Raw genomic sequence first — 22,639 nt, forward strand, 5'->3', positions numbered from 1 at the left:
CCATCATCTAATCTTACGCTGTTCAGAGCTGTGTATGTGTGACCAGGGGGGTGGGGCGAGGGGGAGGCCTAGAGTAATACATGTTGCTTTAGCCAATTATGCCCTGCACTTGTACAGTTGGTGATGCAATGATTTTAGTGCAGCAGATTAAAATTGTTTCTATAATTAAAACAAAGTTTTAAAAATAGGGCAGAGGCACTGGCAGCCAACAATAATACACAGAGAGAATTATTTGACAACAGGGGGCAAAACATGATAAAGCCAAGCTCTCACATAGAGAGCGAGATAGAAAAATAAACTTAGATCGGGGATAAATGTCTGACCTTGCTACATATTGAAACAGCAACTCCCAACCACGGATAGAATTATACCACAAGTACAATTCAAGCATTTACCAAGCCACTGAAAGTCTTTACATTGTGTGGTGAAAGATGCATCTCATCACCTCCACGACATAGACAGTACCATGTATGAACCAGACACTCTATACAGAGACCCAACTGTGCAGATGGACAGTTCACATGATCTTCAGCAATCATGGTCAGGGGTGGTAGAAGTTGTATTCAAATAACATCTGAAAACTACAGGTTCCCTACTCCTACTCTAGCAGCTACCAAGCACAAGCCTCACACATTATAGGTAAAAGATAAAGGACCCATGGACAGTTAAGTCCAGTCAAAGGCGACTATAGGATTGCGGCGCTCATCTCGCTTTCAGGCCAAGGGAGCCGGCGTTTGTCCACAGACAGCTTTCCAGGTCATGTGGCCTGCATGACGAAACCACTTCTGACACAACGGAATACCATGGCGGAAACCAGAGCTCACGGAAACGCCGTTTACCTTCCTGCCACAGCAATACCTGTTTATCTACTTGCATTGCTGTGCTTTCAAACTGCTAGGTTGGCAGCAGCTGAGACAGAGCAATGGGAGCTCACCCTATTGCGCAGATTCGAACCATGACCTTCTGTTAAGCAAGTGGTTTAGATCATAGCGCCACCAGCTCCCGTAACACATTATAAGACACTTCTATTAAGGGTGTTGGAGGAACACACCCAAAATGGGGATAAACTATTAATTTAATTTATTAAAAGCATGCCAACTTGTTACCCAGGTAGTATAGCATCTGCTTTGCATGCAGAAAGTTCTAGGTTTGATCCCCAGCATCTCCAGGTAGGGCTGGGGATGTTTCCTGTCTGCAACCATGGAAAGTCATTGCCCAGCAGCATAAATGCTGAGCTAGATTTAATGTAGTCAGTTTAATGTAGCTTCCTATGTTCCTGCCTGACTTCTTAATTACAGCCAGTTCTGGGGTTGGCACCACCTGTTAGCTAACTCCTCAATATCAGTCTGTAGAAAGATTGGAGCAAAACTAGATTTAGCTGGCAAGTAATTGATTGTTAACCCTTCTGCCTTCTACCCTACCAGTTAGAATGGGCACCAGCCACTACAGTTAAGTACTTGCTTAAATTAAAGCACAAAGGTGCTCTTGCCCTACAGGCTGTTTAACAGAGTCGCCATCCCTGGTGGTTCCCATCCCTAGTAGATTTGTGGTCCCAGTCCCTAGTACACACTGTCTCTATTCCCACCCTTTTTAATGATTTTATTTAGTTATGCAACACACAAGAAAGAAAAAAAATGGGAATCCTCCCAATGGCCCACTCCACACAGTGTTCTTTATTTAAGTCTACTATAATGCTTATATGAAGTCCAATTTTGTCCAGTGGCAGGAGATGTGAACAAGCAAGAAGACCAATACATACCCTTCCATCCACCAAGTCATGAAGGTCTCTTTTACCTTTTGGTTAGATTCTGCAGGAGCCTTTTCAAAACTTTTGTTAGTATGAGTTCAAAGTATTGCCATTGAGAATGAGGTACATGACATCTCCAGGAATACACATATAAATGTACCCACAGAATGAAGGAATCTACACAGATACAGAAACCCAACCAAGGGGGCACTTCCAGACCATCACTATTTTCAGGAGGGATTCAATCAAATGCTGGTAAATTAAGGTTGCTCAATTAAAGCTGATTTGGAACTCTTGTGCCACAAACCTGCTTCCCCAAAAGATTGGACTTTAAAAAAAACCAAAAAAACTTCAGAATAGTTTCTAATTTTCCACATGAGTGGCTTTAGATATCATTAAGTGTTTCATTACAGCCTCACAGCACCACCCTTCTTTGCCTTGTTTAGATACGTAATGAGTAATAGATTGGGACTGTGAATATGTTAAAAGAAAGAATACAAAATCATATGGATGGGAAAGAGTTGCAAGGATTGACTTTTTATTATAATACTTAATTTAAAATGTCCCTCTTTCTATGAATTTGTCTTGTTGATTATTTGGAATTCTTCTCAGATATGTCCATATATTCTGTAACCACTCTTTTAATGTTGGAGCTGTTTTTTCTCTTTCCAAAGCTGACCAATGCATAATCTTGCTCCTGGTAATTAACTAGCAACCAATTTTAAGTTGGTATTTTTCACTTCTGTTTTTAATATACACAGAAAGGTATTCTTAGAGCTTCTTGACATATTATATCCTCTAATTTCCTGTACTGTGTTGAGAACCAAATTCCAGATTTGGTTTGTTGTTTTTTACACAACTCCAGAAAATATGAAGATAGCCAGCCCTTAATCTCCTACATCTCCAGAAAAATAACTTTATCTTAATTGGGGTATAAAATACTACTGCTTGGTGGATTTTTAAAAACTTTCATTTAGATTAGTGCTTATTAATGTTCTTGATATTGTTTAAAAATCCATATACATTATGTTTGTCTTATGGTCAAACAGAAATTTCTCAAATCCTTTTTCCACTTTCTTTTACATGCAATCTTCTGCAGGTTCCCTCCTGCTGCCAACAATCTTCAGCCACTTTATGGCCAAAATTCTTTGGCTACTTGCTAAGTCTCTTCAGGAGCATCCAAGTTTCCCAAAATCCAATGCCAACTGTGATGCTGAAAGAAAGCGCAGCTGGTTTAAATGTGTTTGAGAAAGATCTGACTCAAGTCTACCAACCATAGGCTTCAATCTGCTCTGCACCAATAGTTCCACCCCCTAAATTGGCTATGATTGGCCAGTTTGACTTTGAAATTAAGGAGAGTCCTGACACTCCCCATGGTTGGCCAAGGCTTATGATGACACCAGCCAGCTGTACAGGAAGGCCTATGCCCAACCCCGGCTTGCCTACAGCCATGCCAGACCACAACTGCTGCCAAAGTGGTAAGAGGTCTTTTCTGTACATTAGCATATATCATTATACTTTCAAAATTAGTATTTCAACAGAGTGGTCTATATTTAACTATTAATTGTTCCATAATGTGTGTAAGTTGCATATATTGAAACATAGCCAATCTTGTTACCTGGTTATATGAAATTATATGCCCAACTTTCAGGCAGTTGACCACATGCAGCATCTATTGTTGAAACCAGATTTGTAAGTTTATAGTAGAATACAGTTGATTCTCTATAAACTCATTTATTAGTATGGAAGGTAAGGGTGATAGACTCAGTGCCAGTTCCTGAGGGGGGGGGAGACTTTCTGAGATACAAAAAGTGGTGGGGAAATGCACTGTAATGTGTAGGATAACATTGCTTTGACACAATGTCATCTAACCTCTCTGCAACCAAATAAGAATGAATGCTCATTAACTAGCCATTCTGCTCTTAATCTCCCCACAAACAAAGCAGCACAAATTTCAATAAACTGATGATCCAGAAACACGCAGACATACAGGGTTCTAATATTTACTAAGCTGGTAAGAGTGTTCAAGTGACTGAATACAGGCTTGTCCCTCTCCTCTCTACAAACCAGAGAAAGTTCCATATGTGTAAAGTCACAACGTATTAAGATGAATTATTAAGATAAAAGTAAAGATGGAAAGGATTTGCTGAAATTGCTAATTGAATTAGAATACAAAAAGACATGGAAAGATTGAAATGTTTTCAATTGTTTTTTATTTTTCTGTATTTTGTATTTTTTGTTTTTTCTTTCTCATTTCTGTAACTCTTTCTGAAACTTTAATAAATATTATTTTTTTTTCAAAAAAAGAAAGCAAGTTCCATATGATCCAGGTACTACACATAATACACTACAGCTTGTGAAGTTCAGTTAGAACTTTTGATGAGATATTACAGGAAAATATCTGTTTCTAACCAAAATAATAAATAATAAATAATCTCTTTGATATTAAATCACAAGATTCAGAAGCCCAACCCTGTGCAGATTTACTCAAGAGTGAGTCCTGCAAAGTTCAATGGGGAATTTACCCTGAAGTAATTGTGTATGGGATTGCCAACCAAAAATTACTAAACTGAAGCAGAATATATCACATAAATGAATACAGCAGGTAGTGTACAGCAGGTAGAGAAGAGCTTACAGTAATGTGTAATGCAGGTAGGTCACACTAACAGCCTGGTTGTGAAAATATGTACACAAGAGTGTTTTTGTTTTCATAAATGAACTGTGGGAGGGCATATGATGACATAATACCAACGCATATTAGGCATGGTGAATGAACATGGCCCAAGATAATATGGGTAAGCTACTGGCACAGCTGAAAGATATAATTAAACACATATAGTATCTTCCTTTCACTGTTAGCAACACATGTATTTCCACAGCTAATACTGACAACACTGGATAATCCTGCTAGTTCCCACTCTGGCTTTTTATTGAGGAAATCCGTAGAAGTACCGTCAGCAATGATGTCTCAGGGCTGAGACTCTAAATGTATAGGTTAGGCCTAGGAGCCAGAATAGAAAACATACACATTTTTTGGCAAAGTGATAGGCACTATTGTGAGCCAAGAAAAGAAAGCCAGGAGGAATCTCATTATATTACACTGAATAGAATTGTCTCGACTAATCAGAACACAACAATGCTATTTGGTTACTGACCCACAGACATATGGCTCCAACTCTCTGCTTTCACTATAGCTTTGGGAGTCTGGTCTGCATAAGTCTAATATCATAATATTTTAATGCACATATGTGGGGCTACTTTGCGCTTTTTAAGTTCACACTTAAACACACAACATGATATTCCAAATTTATAAAGTTTTCTACTCTACTTTCTTTCCCAGATCCTTTCTTTGAAGAAAGCAAGCTCACACACGCATGGGAATGGGAATATGGGATCTCCATATCGTTTCCCATTCAGGAGAAAAAGCAGCTGAAGCGGCATATTGATGAGAAAAATGGTTCACCACTCAAAATCCCCACTTCAAGTCACCTGCAGCTACTTTGCATTAACAAAAACTCTGATGAGAAAATCAGTCGTGGAACTACAAGCACAACCATAACAGGGCCTTAAAGCTTTGAATATTAACAATAAGGTGGTACAGTTTGGAACTTACATGCAGCATCACAATAACAGAACCTTGGCTGGAATGTATACCACAAAATAGGAAAGGTACGATGGGGCCAATGTGGTTAAAGATCAGAGGCAAGAAGCAAGAAGGTTTCCTTGAGAATTCCAAATAATAAAAACATAATCCACAAACCAGTTGCTGCTAGCTATATATTCTTCTCTGTTTAGTACAATTATTCATGTTGTTCATTGACCTTAGCCCTTTTCAAACAATGTTCACTGAATACATGGAATAGAAGCAGAACCCCCATGCCTGGCCTCCACACATCCAAGAAATGAATAGAACACATGCATGTACAAGTTGAACATGTGTAGTTTCTTTCTATGACATTATGAACCTTACAAAAATACATCTCAGATCCTGCATGCAGAACTTAAACATGTATAACTGAATATACACAGACTCTGTTCAGACTTCCAGCTAAACATACAGATCAGGGACAGGACAGGAAGCACAATACTGCACTACTCTCCATATGTGTGATTATCACCTTAGCAGATCATGGTCTAGTGGTTCTTTTGGAAGTACATGGGCTCATCATGAGAATCCCAATAGCCATGGCCCCATGGAGAATCCAAAAATGCAGATAGGTGTGACAATCCATTTTATTTATACATAAAAATAAGAGCAACTGCACATAGCTGAGCCAGCCCACCCAGGAAGCAAGGTGAGGCAACTGCCTCAGACGGCAGTATTCACAGGGACAGCAGATCCCAACATAGATGTTTACTGTGCCCCACCTTGTTACTGATGTAGATCTTCACTCACCCCTTCTTCCCTCGTGGGGAGGGAGGTGGGAGTTTATGGTTCACCTCAGGTGCCAAAATGTCTTGGCCCTGCCCTCGTACATAGTATAATATTCAGAGGACAAAGCTAAAATGGGTTAACTCTGCTTGTCATTGGTTCTGGCTCCACCTACTGTTGGTTGGTTGCCTTACATGCTACCAGTTTCAAGAGGCACTAGTAACAACTACATAAACCTGTTTATATCACATCAGCTCATACAAGATTCAGATTTTAGTCATTAAGAATTCTTAACATAGAAACAAATAAGATTACGTGTTTATCTAACTCCACAATTAATCCATAGGGCATTAAGAACAACTAATTTCAAGGAAACTTCCAAGTTGCTTAGGAATGTGGTTTTATAAAACAAACTGGAAATGCCAGACACGCTAAAATGCTTTTCTAAAGAAAGAATTAACACCTTGTGATTGTTGAGTAGTTAATAGCAACCCGTAGTTAGTCTCATATTTCTGAATATTTAAATTCTACAGTTTTAGCAATCTGAACCAACATACATCAGGGCAAACTTAGGTCTTTCTTTTAGTGAGACCCTGTGTAAGGCCACATGTCACCTTCAGTTCTGTTCAATACACTACATCCTTTGGATGTAGTGCAACATCCTTTGGAGCCTCCTAGGCTTGGTGTCCAGTGTGGCGGAACCGGTTGTACTGCCCCAAATCTGCCTCTGCAGATATATTTGCTTACAGCTCTGGTTTAATATTCCTGAACTATCGTTGTAATGTATGTTTTGTTTCACAGCTCTGATGGAAGCTGTTGGTATACCCCCAATTTCATCTTAATTCATGAGCACTTGGCGCATGAAGGAAGAGATGGACTATTCTGCTCCCAACCAGAGGTGTAGGGATTATTCTGTTGGGAAGGTTGGGGGATTAGGGCAGGGGGAGGGAGAGTTTGAATGTTGAAGTTAATCCGTGTTGGAATTAATGGCATCTTTATTTTGTGCTGATGGAATATGATAATAACACTGAAATTACTATGATGCATAATAGATCTATTGCCTGGTAGATGCTGTGTAATTTTAAATTAATCTTATAGTGCCACACTTAGCTGAAATAACTTGCAACGTAAATGACCTGAGTACACCAAATAAAAGAAGAGGGATATGGTCTGCTTTAAAGTGAGATAACCCAGACCTTTTTTTTTTTTTTTTTACAAGACACACATTAAATAAATAAAAAAAGGAAACACAATACTGATACAAAATCCTTCCTCCACTGCAGAGGTGGAGATTGGTACACTTCACGAGGTACTTCCAAAGGTACAGGGTCAGCAAATTTGAAATAGTCATAAAAATGCTTTAAAGATAGCACATTGCTGTACATGTGCCCAGACAGACTACATGGAATTAATCACAACACATTCAACCTTTGCTAGTGGGAATGCAATTTCTTTGGCTCTCTAGTACACACATGTGGTGGTTCAACCTCAAAATTATTCCCTTTTGGGAGAAAGTTTTTCAACTAATTAAATGATTGGGGAATCACTACAACCAGACCCAAAATAAGCCCTATTATCTTATTTTATCCCTCAGATTAATAACATAACCGATAATGACTTCATCCCCCATTTATTAACTGCAGCTACATTAGTGGTTGCAAAACAATGGGGAAACTTTAAATGCAAATCTTTTTGAGGCCTGGATCTCCTAGGTATGAGATATCTTGCTTTGAACAAATTAACCATTTCACAAAATGAATATTGATCAAGTGGAAGAATCACACCTTCTATACAACATGGTATCCTTTTATTGACTTTGTTAAGATAATCGAACACACTTTTAATCCTTCATCAACTTATGGAAACTTATGGAGAGACATTTTCATTTGATTGCCGTTCTTGAAACATCTAAAACTACAGCCATAGCCACTATTTTTCTTTCTTTTCTGTGCAGTTACTAATCTCTGCTTTCCTTGTATGGGTATGTTTTGTTATTTGAAATTAAGAATCAATTAAAAAAAAAGAACAGACCTTAAGGAATGGCAAAAGTTAGAAGGATAGTCCAGTGATAAAGTTATAATCAAATTTATAGAAAACAAAAGATTTTCAAATAAATTCAGTATGAAAAAAATCACTAAAAGATATTCATAGGCTTTCAAAAGAATCACTTTGCATTAAATCAATAACATTAAATTGAGGCTTCTCCACTGTATAGCAAGAAAACTAACAGAACTTTTATTTGTCTCAGTCAAACAATAAGTACACGACCTGCATGTAGGACTCTAATTCACAGCCTGGATTTTTAACTATAAAAAATTATTTAAATACAATAATCAAGTTGCAAAGCCCAAGTAATAATACAATACAATCAACCATGTTCAGGAAGATCCAAGGACAACTCTCACACGCCAGTAGAGGTGTGATAGGGAAAACATTTTGTTCCATTTCTCTTTAGCCTTTGTATTACTAGCAGATAAATAAATAATATTGATGCTTCAGAATAGTTATTTGGTTGACATAAGGGAGAGAGAGCGCCATTTAAATAAACTTAAAAGTAATACTCAATGTAACCTTATATGTTCAGTTTTTAATATCCTTGATGTTTAATTCTCTAACACTAGATTAAGCTTAAGTCTGAGTCTCCAAACTTTGCCATTTCTGTCACAACCATCACATCTTTAAATTAAAAAATGAGCCATTTTTTCATATGGTTCTCATTAAGGGAAATCCATTTATGCATGAAGACAATATCTGCCTTGCAACTTGACAGATATTGTAAAGGAATGACACAGTGATGATGTAGGTAAATATGTGTAAATAATTATCAGGGGCATTCACACAACTGATCTGAAAATTCAAGCTCTTCATGCATATCAGTCATCTTAATTTTGAAGGAGTTCTGCGCATGAAGTTCATGAAAGAAGCTGGTCCCCTACAGAGCAGGAAGCATTCCTAACCAACCAAACCTGAAGCCAGGTTCAATTTCCTTTTGCCAATTAAAGATTGAAAAGCAGAATCAGTTATATAGCTAATCCTATAGATGCTAACTGAGCAGTAAGTCACAATGAGTTCAGCAAGATTTACTACCCAGCAAGCATGCACAGGATTGCAGCCTCAATTTGAAAGATGTTCTTATAAGGATGTTATATATTATTTAAACATACTCTGTGGTATGTTTTAATGCTACAGCAGTACTTAGTCTACAGATAGCGGCTTACTTACGTCTGGGGCTCCTTTTCATTTTGTTGTTTTTGCTGTGGCTGAAGAACGTTATTTACCAGCTCAGTGATCCCACTAAAGGGAAACCACCTGTTTAAATAAGCAAATAATGTGACTGAATAACCAAATAAAATCACACTAGCATAAATGCTTTCTTACCCAATAATAATAGTCATATAAAGGCAGAAAAGCTAAAGCCAATGGGAATGTTCACTGCAATTAAGTCAGCCACTAATAGGATGTAAGGGGAAATAAAGTTTTACATTTAAATAGTCCAGAAGCAGGTAGCAAGAAACTACATCCAGCTAATATGTGGATGAAGTAAGAAGCCGCAAGCAGCTCTTACAAGCCAATCAGAAAGCAGATGACTACCAGCAGCCTATCAGATATTAGTGAAACCTAATACCATCAAAAGGTGCAGAAAGCAGAATATGGCAAAGGTAGAGAAGTCAAGCCCACTACACTTTTAAGATTTTTTTACTTACTGTGTCGCTTGTGGTTTTTGTTCTTCTTTCACCCTAAAAAAATAAGTTTGTGCAGCTGAGTGCAGTGTACTAGAACACAAATCCTATCTGCAGTCCTCACCCTCTCACTCGACAGGCAACAGAAAGAATGCTGTAATTTCCCTGTTCACTTGCCAAAACTTGTATCTAGACAAGTTTTCCACTAGGCTAATGATATTATTACAATATCACAAACATCTTCAGATGAAGGATGGTATACAAATTTAATAAATAAAATAAAATAAAAAACACCTAAAATTCTTAATTACTGTTGTGACATTTCATAATGAACACCTAGTTCTTTCAACAGAATTAATTTAAATAATGAAAATTAATTATTTTAATTAGCTATGTGACCTACAGCATATATTGAACCATAAACTAATATATTAAATTTAACATTGTTTTAGTCACTATAAACAATAAAAAGGGCTACAAATAAAAATATTTTTAAAAATTTAATGAAACAGAACAAATTGCAGGTATTTTGCATCTCTTCACATATTTGTAGAAGAGTTAATCACTAAGTAATCTCTCTGTTTCTCTGTAAAGTAAATACATTAAGTTTGTGATGAAATGCTTGGTTCAAACTGCTTTCAGCCTGTGATGATCCTTGTTGCAATAATCATCAGAAGCACACAACGGTGTATGAATCCTAAGAGCAAGTAGATAAAAGCTAAATTTCATCCTCCACATGAAATCTAATCAAACAAGTGTGAACAAGACTAGTTAACACATTCCCTAGTTTAACAAAGCATTCTCAAATCTAACATCCAACTTCCATTTATATTTTGTTATTTTGTTACACTTTTCATATAAAATGTTTTAAAAATTCAATGTTTCATTAACAATGTTGCAAGCAAAATATTCTAAACACTGTGTGTTTAGAGCCATACCATATGCTATGTCAGCCTTCCCCAATCTGAGAGCACCAGTTCAGGGAAGGCTATGCTAGGTCATGCTACTCTTCATTTACTGAAATCCAGTCACTCTTCCTGTACAAAAAGTGCCAAATGTGTCCCATGCTGCTGCCTCAGAAATGTAGGAAATTGAAGCTCCTTAAGTGGATGTAAAATTCCAATTGTTGCTTGTACATGATGCTATGAGCTAGCATGGCAAGTATTGCCAACATGCTGCCTTTCAGATTTTGCTGGACTTAGGATCATAGAATTGTAGAGTTAGAAGGGATCTTGAGGGCAATGCTTCAATTCCCAGCCAGCATGATCAGTGCCCAGGTGTAATGTAATGCATGAGACTGTCGAATTACGTTTCTCAACAGTCTCTGCTGTGAGCTGTATATCTGACCTAGGGAACAGAGTTGTATTGCTGGAAAAGGGAGGGAAAGCAGGGAGAAAGACAGAAAACAGACAATAAGTCTTTACTGTAGCCTTTGACACCTAAGATGTATGTTTTTAGGATCCATCCTATTTTTGTTATTGCAAGGTGCTTTATATTGGTTTTAAATTAATGTAACCCAACCTGGGACCTTAGGGTGACAGGTGGGAAATCAATTTAAGCAAGCAAGCAAGCAAACAAACAAATAATGTAGCTTGGGAGCAGGCGTAGGAAGGCTAGTGAAGCACCAGTGGCATAGGCGCCGACTCCATGGGGCCTGAGGGGGCCCGAGCCCCCTCAAAAATTCGTTTGGGGGGGCTCAGCCCCCCCCCCAATAATTTAAGAAAATTATTAGTTATATTATGCTTTGTAAAATCACAAAATTATGTTGGTATTTTTTATTTTTCTTGTTTGACGATAGTTACCTTTTAAAATACATTCAGTAATGAGTTAAAACAAAGCCACTCCCGATCTCGACCCATCAACAATCTCGCGGGGCTGGCGTCAGCCCCGCGAGAAGCGGGGATTCCCCCTAGCTCATTAATATTCACCGCCCACGGCGGCAGCCAATCGGCTGCCGCGAAGGGCGGGCCCTCACAGGTTCACTTAAGGTCGGGGCAGCCCGGGGCTCGCCCCTTTCGTTCCCCCAGCAGCAGCGGTTTGGAGGTCTTGGGCCCCCCCAATATTTTTTATAAGTCGGTATGGGCCCCCGCCCCCCCAAAATTTTTTATAAGTCGGCGCCCCTGACCAGTGGGGACTCAAAATGTGAAAAGAAGAACCATGCCAGCAGTTTAGATAGAAAGGTAGCCTTGGGTTTGTCGCTAGTTAAAGTGACTCTCTGGGAAATGCCCTGAAGATGTGGAGCCTCACTTAGTGCTGAAGCTGAACTAATGAACAGGAAAGTCTAGACTGTTTCACTTTTAAACCAGTACTTTTATCATACCATCCCCTAAAGTGGCACCAAGTCTTCCTCTTTACCTACCCCACCAAATCAACTGTTAATTCTCAGATACAAGTCAGTGTGATTTTTGAACCTAGAATCATAGAATCATAGAATCATAGAGTTGGAAGAGACCACAAGGGCCATCGAGTCCAACCCCCTGCCAAGCAGGAAACACCATCAGAGCACTCCTGACATATGGTTGTCAAGCCTCTGCTTAAAGACCTCCAAAGAAGGAGATTCCACCACACTCCTTGGCAGCAAATTCCACTGTCGAACAGCTCTTACTGTCAGGAAGTTCTTCCTAATGTTTAGGTGGAATCTTTTTTCTTGTAGTTTGGAACCATTGCTCCGTGTACCTTTAGCTACTGATCTGAGGGAGAGGCAGCAGGGAGGCTGATGCAGTGCAAATCCATTGATGGAGGCTATATGGCACTCCTGCGGGTGTATTTGCGCCACACCAGCCTCCCTGCCATCTTGCCGCTTGGAAGGTCGAATGAACACCGTTACCCCACCATACCATCTGCTACTCAATATACCCCTGAGGTTTTTTTGGTGAAATTGCACAGGGCAATGGAGACAATTACTACAGCAGCTTATTTTCATGCTAGAGGGATATGGAAATAGTCAAAGCTGGGTCAGCTGGAAAAATCACGCTGAATGAGTTACACACACAAATAACTGGAATAAGGCCATCAAGCTTCATTTCCTTGATTTTCTACTGCAAGGCAAAGCCCAAAAGATATTCAGAGGCCTAACACAAAGGGATCTACAAACCTACACCTCAGTTCAGAATGCATCGCAGCAAGTGGGGGGGGGGGCCTCCAATTCATAGGCTTAATTAGACCCACCGGGCTTCTGAATTTGGCCTCTGAAGCCATTTTGGTCAAACCATAATCACTAGTCAATCACATGATCTACTTACTCCAATCTAAGCACTCAGTGCTAACATCTTAGATTCCTAAGCCTCTTCTTTGACAGTAAAAGGCGGCAGGCAAATGTTTCTCTCCTACCTTAGCGCTGTGGTCCAACAACGCCAAGATCAAAGATAATAAAAATGTTGCCTGATCTTTAAGAGTAAGAGGCAGCATTTCCACAGAAGAGGGGGGCATGCTGTTTTTCACTCTTAAAGTCACTGCCTGTATGTGTCTGTCTACCTCTAAGTCTGTGTGTGTGCACACCTGTCTGCTTTATTTTATTTTTATTTTTATTTATGTTTTTGTTTTGTCTTTATCCCTGCCTGCTTCTTGATTAGAGTGACAAAAACAAACCCCTGTGTTGCAATAACTTTATGGTTTCAGCTTGCATTGTGATGCCAGATTTGATATACTGTACCTTTAAATTTTCTTACTTTGTTCTTAATCATTTCTTATTTGACACACCTGTGAATAACTAAGTTCTTCTAAAAATTACTTGGTATGTATTCCTTATTTATTATTTATTCATTATGCAGGTTGCTCAGTTTTATTTTTGTTAGCATTCATTGTATGTAATGTATTTAATTTCATCATCAGCTGAAGATTCATCTTCAAAGCAGTTAATCCAATCCAGATATACTGTTCCGCTTGTTTGCTGATTGCTATTGAATTCGTTACGTTGGAGCACCCACTACAATACTTCTTGGACATTGAAAGGCATCCTGCCTGCATCATGGTGTTCCTCGCCAGTAACTCATTACGTTGACTACTCTTTGGTTATGGACTGACATATATATTATTTGGATATTATTTGGAAATTGTAAATTTTGGATGACATTCTGCTACCAATAATAATACATTTATTTACAGATAGGTAGCCGTGTTGGTCTGCCATAGTCAAAACAAAATAATTTTTTTTTCCTTCCAGTAGCACCTTAAAGACCAACTAAGTTCTTGGTATGAGCTTTCGTGTGCATGCACACTTCTTCAGATACACTGAAACAGAAGTCACCAGACCATTCTATATAGTGAGAAGGTGGGGAGGGGTATTACTCAGAAGGGTGGTGGGATTGGGTGATTGGCAGATAGCTGTGATGAGCCTGTTGACGACTCTTAATGACTGCAATAGGTCTTACAGGAAAAAGCAAGGGGTGAGAAGGTGAAAAATGGCTTTGTCATATATAATGAGATAAGAATCCAATGTCTTTGTTCAGACCAGGTCTCTCCATGGTTTTAAGTTTGGTAATAAGTTGCAATTCAGCAGCTTCTCTTTGCAGTCTATTTCTGAAATTCCTTTGTAATAGAACAGCTACTTTGAGATCTTGTATAGAATGTCCTGGGAGATTGAAGTGTTCTCCTACTGGTTTCTCTGTCTTGTGGTTCCTGATTTATTACATTCATTAGCCACATGTTGCCGCTGTATTTGAGCAGATGCTTCCTTATTAGAATCAAGCACCTTTCAGTAATGAGAGGCAAGCAGAAAAGGAACCTCTCCAAAATTTTGGATATTCCCTGAGACTCTAGTCTGCCAATTTCCCCAGACTATAATGGCAGCTTCCTCACTAAAAGTCACTTTATGGCCCATGTAGCTGAGGGAAATCAAAAAAGCTCTCTATATGAAGGAAGTCACTGAGATAGTCTCAACGTTAAACATACCCTAGAAACACCTGATAACAGCACCACTTCAACTGCAAAAGTGCATGAGATGAAAGCAGAAACTGCTGCAGCTACAGGAAAGTCAAAACTCCCAGAGTTGATAAATACATGAAAGCAATGTAGTGTGTAGCATGTTATCAGCGAACTGAAAGCAGCAGGAAAACCATGCAGATCCAAAGAGGCAGAAAACGTGAGGGCAGGCCAATGGGACAAAGCACAACACCACAAACAGATTCCTGGGAGAAACGAATTAGAAGACTTTTACTGAAAATGTAGCAGGAAATATCATTTTAAACATAAGCACCACAGCAATGTAATTTAAAGATGCCAGGAAACTTCACCAGGTGAGAGTTATGAGACGACTTTGCACCTGGAAACTGGCAAGCCTCACTTAATATATCCTGCAAACCAATGAGATAGAGTCAAAATAAAAGTTATGGACCTCCATCTTATATTTTGATTGATTCTGGGGCATTTTCCTTGTGTATGCACAATTCTAGAAAGCACCACTAAAGATGACTGGCAGAAACTGAAGTCTTTGCAAACCAGACTAAGTTCAGAGTCATGCGAATATGGCAAGCCACCAGCATCCTAGACATGTTGTCTATCTTGTGAATGTTTGGTCACAGCTTTCAAAGAAGCATAGTGGGAACTGAATTCCCCTAATCAGTATGATGTTGACCTGAGTTTTAAGGACCTTTGTACTGTGTAGGATACAGGAGCAGCCAGCAGGTGGAGCAGTACTATTGAGCCATCTTCCCAACACTGGCACTGTTGCCTGCTACCCAGGCAGGACATCAGGAAGATTAGGGCTCTATGGGTGCCCCGTCATAGCCAATCTGGTACTCCTATCAGTGTGCCCACACAGTCCCAAACTCACCACGACCCCACCCTTAAACCATACCAGCAAGCAGTAACAACACCAGTGTTGGGAGTGTGGCTTCACAGAACTGTACCAGCCACTTCTGGAAATATAAAATGCTTTCCACGACACCCATTATGAGGTAAAGTAGAGATAAAGAGTTACAATGGAACAAACAATATCCTCAAAAAGTGAAATATACTTGGAAGAGGGTGGGAGTGAGAGGAAGGCATAGCATTAGGCCAACATGAATTTCTTGTTGCCCAAACCATAGGCAGGATTCAGAAAGCCTATATCCCAGCACTAATGTCTAGTGTGACAACAGAATCTCAAGTTGTGCATTGGGGGACAAATCTGGGAGCATTCCATTCAGTTGTGGTGGTTATGAAGATGTTGCTGCCAAAGTACTAGCAATATAGCCAAATATTGGCACCATACTAGCACGGGCATAGCCAGGATTTATTGTGGGGACAGAACCGAGTTATCAGTGACACAACAGGTTAGCCAGCCAAGTATTTTTATTTATTTACTTTATTTAGAGGGGTGGCTGACACACACACACACACACACCAGCTACACCCATGCATACTAGAGGGAAAGGGGAAGATTTTGCAAAGACAAAAAAAATGACATAAACACCCACTGCACACTGAACTCTCTCCTTTCATTGGCGCAAAGGTGGAACTCAACAGTGCCACCTGCTGGGAAGTTTTTTTTACAGAAAAATATATTTTTAAAAAACATGCTAAATTGTTGGGGGAAGGGGCAGATACAGCTTACAGGCTGCAAGTTTGAGTTTGACACCTCTGCCCTAGACCTACTTGCAAGTGTATATTGATTCTCTATCCTGGATATGGCCAGTGGCTACTGGTAAGTAGAAGGAAGCCCTGATGACTGACTGAAACTATTAACAAGCAGGGATTTTTATAATTTTATGCCTTTTGGATTCTAGCATTCTTTGGATATTTCAAAGATTGGTGGTGGTTGTCTTGGTAAACCTACAAGACATATATTTCCTAGTATATATTGATGACATAATTGTCATTGGGAGATCTTTTGAAGAACACCTGCTGAAAATTAAGCCTGTACTTCAGAAGCAAACTGCTACTTGTTTGAAATGCAGTAAGATACCTACATCGTATAATCTCCAAAGATGGGATACAATAGACCCTGGCAAAGTAGAAGCCATTTGATCTCAGCCAACATCGCAGTCAATCACTAAGGTATGGAGTATTGTTATCTAAGTTTTTATTATACACTATTTATTGCTAACTGCCACAATTGTCCAGCAATTACACAAATTATCAGAGAAAGAGCAAATGTACCAGTAGAACTTAATAAGAAGTGTTCTTAAAGTTAAAGCAAAGGCTGTTTCTGGGTTACCCAGGCCTTCCACCTTACATTTATTCAGGGTACAAATGTCAGTGACTGGTATTGGTGTGGTCCTAATATAACAAGATGGTGTAATAAAGAGAGAATGGCTGCATATGCTAGCAGAATCCTCAGTAAAGTTGAAACCACTCCACTCCACTCCACTATAACTGCTGGCTATAGTGACATTTACTTAAGATTTTCAACATATCCTCGGGGGGGGGGGGGGAATCCTGCTAAGGGCAGATCACAATTCACTTCAATGGCTTCATAACTTCCATGAGCCACAGGGACAGTTGGCACATTGGCTTGAACACCTGGCTCAGTTCCAGTACCAGATTAAGCATTGCACAAGAAAACAACACAAAAATTCTCATGCTCTGTCCAGATGGTCAATTCTAGATGATGCTAACAAGGACTCCGGGGCCATGGGAAAACATACTGATACTTTAATCATAACCCTGACACCAGAAGAAACCACTGCTGGAAGGGAAGGAGGAATCTCATGATGGTGATGGTGATGATGATGGAGGAGATGGAGCCACCGCCTTAAAAGAAGCCCAAGTCATGGATTCAATTATTCCATGCCTAAGAAACTGAAAGGCGGGAGGACCCTGCAAGAGTTCCATGTTGAGGCACCATGTAACCCAAATTTGCTTCAGTACAAAGAGGCTTTGCCTGATTTATAGCTATAGCAAGGGCTACTAGTTAGGTGTCAAAGGGCACTGAGAAGCATGACTTTTCATACACTAATAGATTCCACAGGGATCAGTCCTGAATATCTTTGAAGCACTAAACTGCAGCAAAGCAGGAGTATATTTGGGAATAGAGAAGCTTTCCCAAATAGTCCAAAGTCAGTACTACTGGCCTGGATGGTTCACATCTGTAAAAGACTGGGAGAAGTTATGCTATACCTGCAGAACTCACAAAACAACTTTTATTACACACATGGCTCCCACGGTGACCACACAAACAGGTAGTCCTCTAGAGCAAGTCACAACAGATATTCTGAGACACCTGCCTCAGATGGAAATGAGGAACAAATGCATCCATTATTGCAACTCATTCTACACAAGCTGGCTGGGGTTCCATTTAGAACTCATTTAACCTGTTTTAACTTAGCTTCACTGGTTCCCAGTTCATTTATGGGATCAATTCAAGGTTCTGAGCCTTTAAGTTGCAAATATCTGAAAGACTACCTCCTTCCCTACATACCTTTTCAGTTGTTAAGACTGGATAATCATAGTGAGAACACAGAACACTCCACTGGCTTGATGACTATCAGCTGGATTTGCTGGAGCATAAGAAGCTGTATTCTAGCAACTTTTCGAAAGCAATACACTAGCTACCTCAGAGATGCTATCATTAGGCAATCTAGGCAGCCTACTAAGGCCTGAGTCCTGACCTCAGAGGGGCAGAGTACTGACCTTTGAGTGGCACAGTTTTAAACAGATTAGATTTTGTTATATCTTCTAAACTTCTGATAATATTTTTCTTCTCTTTTATATTTTGAAGAATTTTATCATTTTTGAAGTAATCCATATATTAGAACTGTTAGACCATAGAGTTGATTAGAGGTTATGTGAATGATTGATTGATTGATTGTGAAAATGCACTTAATTTTAAATCTTCCAGTCATATCTTAATCTTATTTAGAAAGTGTATTCATTTTTCTAGTGAGCTATGGCTGATACAAAACAACCATCTGGAACTCAGTACCACAAACAAAAGGAAGAAATAGTAAGGAGCAAGTAAAGCAAGAGGTGTTCTTTCTGAAATATATTTGTGCACAGAAAGCAATTGAAGAACAAGCATATGACTACAGTGGTACCTCTGGTTATGAACTTAATTCGTTCCAGAGGTCCGTTCTTAACCTGAGGTACCACCTTAGCTAATGGGGACTCCTGGTGCCGCCGCACCGCCAGCACGTGATTTCCGTTCTCATCCTATGGCAAAGTTCTTAACCTGAGGTACTACTTCCGGGTTAGCGGAGTCTGTAACCCAAAGTGTTTGTAACCCAAAGCGTTTGTAACCTGAGGTACCACTGTATACTGTTGTTGAAACTAGCACTAAGGGAGCTAGATATGGTGCTCCTACTACAAATAATAAAGACAGAAGATTTGCAAATTGGAGATATTTCTGGAAAACACACAGAGGAAAAAGAGGATGTCAAGAAAAGTGAGAGTACTGCAAAGTCTGAAAAAGATGGTATTGTGCCTGACTCTGTTAAATGGACAAAACTATTGTGATAATTTGCAACAGTTTATCATACAGCATGGACCACTGCAGGTTGCAGGAGTACCAACTAGGCCCCACAATGGTGGGTGCCCCAGGCCATGGGTGCCATGCAGTGTGCATGGCCCTGGCACCAAAAATTGTGGGTGCCTGGCCTCTTCATGGGAAATTTTGTGGGTATTCAGGCACCCAGGGCCCCAGGGAGTTGGCAAAAGTGGTATCACATGATTTCCCCAAAGACTAAGAAACAGAATATTTTATACTGTACCCTACAAAGGGAGACTATATTCAGTCTCAAAAGATATGGGGTTTTTTTGGGGGGGGGGTTGCTGTAAGTTGTTCAGCAAAAAGAAATAGTACATCAACCCTACAAGAAACAGGTTCAAAAGACTGGAAGAACATTGGAGCAATTCTGTTTTCACATGAGAGGAATTCTAACCATTTAGAAAACTATCAGACCTTGAAAAAAATTGAACTGTGCTTATCTAAAGGAAAAACAATTGATGATATTAAGCAGCCGAAAATCGGGCAAGACTAATAATATTGGTGACAAATCTTGGGACACTTGAATGCTTTGGTCAGAGTTCTTGGCATGCAAAAATTGGCATTCTGTGGTGCAGCTGATAAGTTGTACAGTGCTAGCAATGAATTTTTCTTTCGTAGAATATCTAGCCCTTTTTGATCCTATCATGAATCAACTTTTGCATAGAGTTAAAGAGCAAGAAACAATGGTTCACTACCTAGGGAAAGATATCCAAAATGAGCTTATACAGCTTCTAGCAGGTGCTATAAAGGAGTACATTTTAGTGCATGCAAACTCAGCCAAATACTATTCAGTTATTCTGGACTGCATACCTGATGTTAGTCATATTGAACAAATGACAATGATTGTACGTTATGTTCATGTAATCAAACCATTTGATAATGAGATTTCTGAGCCTGAGGTTATCGTAAGAGAACATTTATTGGGATTTGTTTCAAATGATAAAATTTTCATATTTTACATTTCAAATTAAACATCTTTCATTAATTATACCATACAATCAATGACTTCCTTCCTTCCCCTTCCAAGGTTCTTTTAGTTTATCTACCATTCCTACATATTTTAATATATCCATCTGCTTCAGTTCTCCTATCTTGCATCACTTTTAAATATGTTATGCTGTTGAATTTTCCTTAATATTGCCAGCATTTTCATCTGTGAACAATTATTTTCTACATACTCAATGAAAATTTCCCACCCCTCTTTAAATACCTAAGGAGTGGAAAATTTGGATTTGTTCCATTAAACGAGACTACAGGTACTTTTATGACTTATGAACTTACAGTAATAGCCTGAAGATTTCCGAAGTCTATGCCACCACAAGGAGTACTCTTCATACTACAACAAAAACACCTGGATAATGTGCCTAATGTTTTTCTTGCTCTAAGGATACTTCCCACACTTCCTGTGTCAGTGGAAAGTTATGAACACAGCTTCTCAAAGCTCAAACTTATGACAACTTACACTCAACAATGTTGCAAAGAGACTAGTAGGCTTGGCAACAATATCAACTGAACATACCAAAGCATCAGCACTGAATGAATTAGTGACAAAAATTCCAAAGGAAAGGCATGCAAAGTAAGGGGAGGGGTTTGCCAAAGCCTTTGCAGGAGCTACTGGAGAACAACATTTAAGGGCCCATTCACGTTTCCATTTGTCCCATGAGTTCAAATCACAGGTCTGGGAGGTTGGTTGGTTTGCTTGCTTTTCTTGTCCCACTGCTTTCCCCGAGAAAACCTGCTGTTTACTACTAAATTGGAACAAATGTGAATCGGATATTCTGTGGTTCAGCGGTAAAGAACCCCTATAGGCAAATCGATACAACATGTGAAAAGTGTAACTGCGTTTCACAGATATATTTTTTTAAAAAACAATAATTATGGAGGGATCAGGGTTAATAATAATAATTGTTGTTGTTTGAACCCATCTGGGTAAAAACCCATCTGGCTGGGTTTCCCCAGTCACTCTAGGTGGCTCCCAACAGAATTTAAAAAAAAACGATAAAACATCAAACATTAGAAACTTCCCTAAACAGGTCACGACTGCAGCGTGTTGGTAGAGGGGCTTTAAACATCTATCCCTTTGCACCAAAGTCCTGACAATTGCGGTCCCCTCTCAGGGCAAATAGTAGCTTTTGAGGGACCAATTTTTGTCAGAACCAATGTTGGTAAAATATTAAACCTCATTCACCAGTCTTAAACCTGATCAGGCCCCTCTGCCTCTTTCTTTCCTGTTATTTTAAATATATGTGAACTAAAATAACATATTTCACATATGTGTTTTGACCCTATGTTTTTATTTCGTGTTGGTTTTTTTAAAAAACGCGCGCACACACTATGCTTTGCTTTGTGTGAGTCACCTGGTCAGTCAGTCAGCTGAGCCCCTGTCTCAGTTCTGAAAATGGTCCCTGTTAATTAGATGCTGACAGGATGTTCTTATTGTGGACAGAAGCAGGAAGTTCATTGATTGTGTTTCTGAATGATGCAGTGGAGTAGAGTGCATATGCTTGCAGAAAAATAAAGAAGCATTTCACAGAGCAAAGGGCTCAGTGCTGATGCAAAACAAAACTAAAGTCATCTTTGAAGTCATGGGAAGAGTTCAATAGCATGCTGATAATGTACATTTGTAAACATAACAAGGAAACCTTTTCATTTCTCTTGTGACTATTGAAGCTGCCACCTAGCCCAGTATTACTATTCCGATTGGCGCATGTGTGCACACGCACACACACACACACAAACAAAAGAAAAGAACTGCTGGGTCAGACCAAAGGTCTATCTAATCCAACATCCTGTATGTAGTAGCCAATCATATGCCTTATAGGAAGCCAACTGTTTCTCCATCCAACTGTTATTCAGAGGTAAACCTCCTGATTATGGAGTTGATACGTAGCCAAAGATAGCTTTATTGTCCATGATTGTCTAATTTCCTTTGAAAGTCAGTGACCACCACCAAATCTTGTTGAAGCAAATTCCATAGTTTAACTATATATTGTGTCACGAACAATTTGGTGTAACTAGTGAACTTGGCCACCTCACTGCTCAGCCTAATACCAGGTCATTTAAAAAACGTAAAGGGACCCCTGACCATTAGGTCTAGTCGTGATCGACTCTGGGGTTGCGGCGCTCATCTCGCTTTATTGGCCGAGAGAGCCAGTGTACAGCTTCCGGATCATGTGGCCAGCATTACTAAGCCGCTTCTGGTGAACCAGAGCAGCTCACAGAAACACTGTTTACCTTCCCACTAGGAGTCAAGAAGAGTCTCTGGAGGCTACCACTTTAAGGGTATCCTAGAAGATGATGCGTGCTGAAAAGCATTTTATATGGCTTATACCAAGCTCATAAACCGTCTTCCACCAGAAATCTGAAGAAGCCTCAGCCTGATATTTATTTTACAAGATACTTCTAACCCACTTTTAAATACATATAGCTCCACAGGT

The 22,639-nt window shown here is 39.4% G+C and overlaps 1 protein-coding gene across 18 annotated transcripts in view; it reads right to left on the reverse strand.

Annotated features, from left to right (window-relative positions):
* Positions 1–22,639, reverse strand: part of RIMS2 (regulating synaptic membrane exocytosis 2) — a 370,897-nt gene that overhangs the window by 311,698 nt on the left and 36,560 nt on the right. For 9 of the 18 annotated variants that reach the window (XM_081873920.1, XM_081873930.1, XM_081873943.1 and 6 more), the window contains exons 2-3: positions 9,824–9,856; positions 9,342–9,428 (exon numbers count right to left, since the gene is read on the reverse strand). The exons of the other annotated variants lie outside the window; for them this stretch is intronic. In XM_081873920.1, the coding sequence (XP_081730046.1) occupies positions 9,342–9,428; positions 9,824–9,856 (120 nt within the window). The remainder of the gene's footprint in view (positions 1–9,341; positions 9,429–9,823; positions 9,857–22,639) is intronic. 18 annotated transcript variants of the gene reach the window in all.

The sequence above is a fragment of the Podarcis erhardii genome (assembly GCF_964252035.2).
Source record: "Podarcis erhardii genome assembly, chromosome: 8".
Classification (NCBI taxonomy): Eukaryota; Metazoa; Chordata; class Lepidosauria; order Squamata; family Lacertidae; genus Podarcis; species Podarcis erhardii.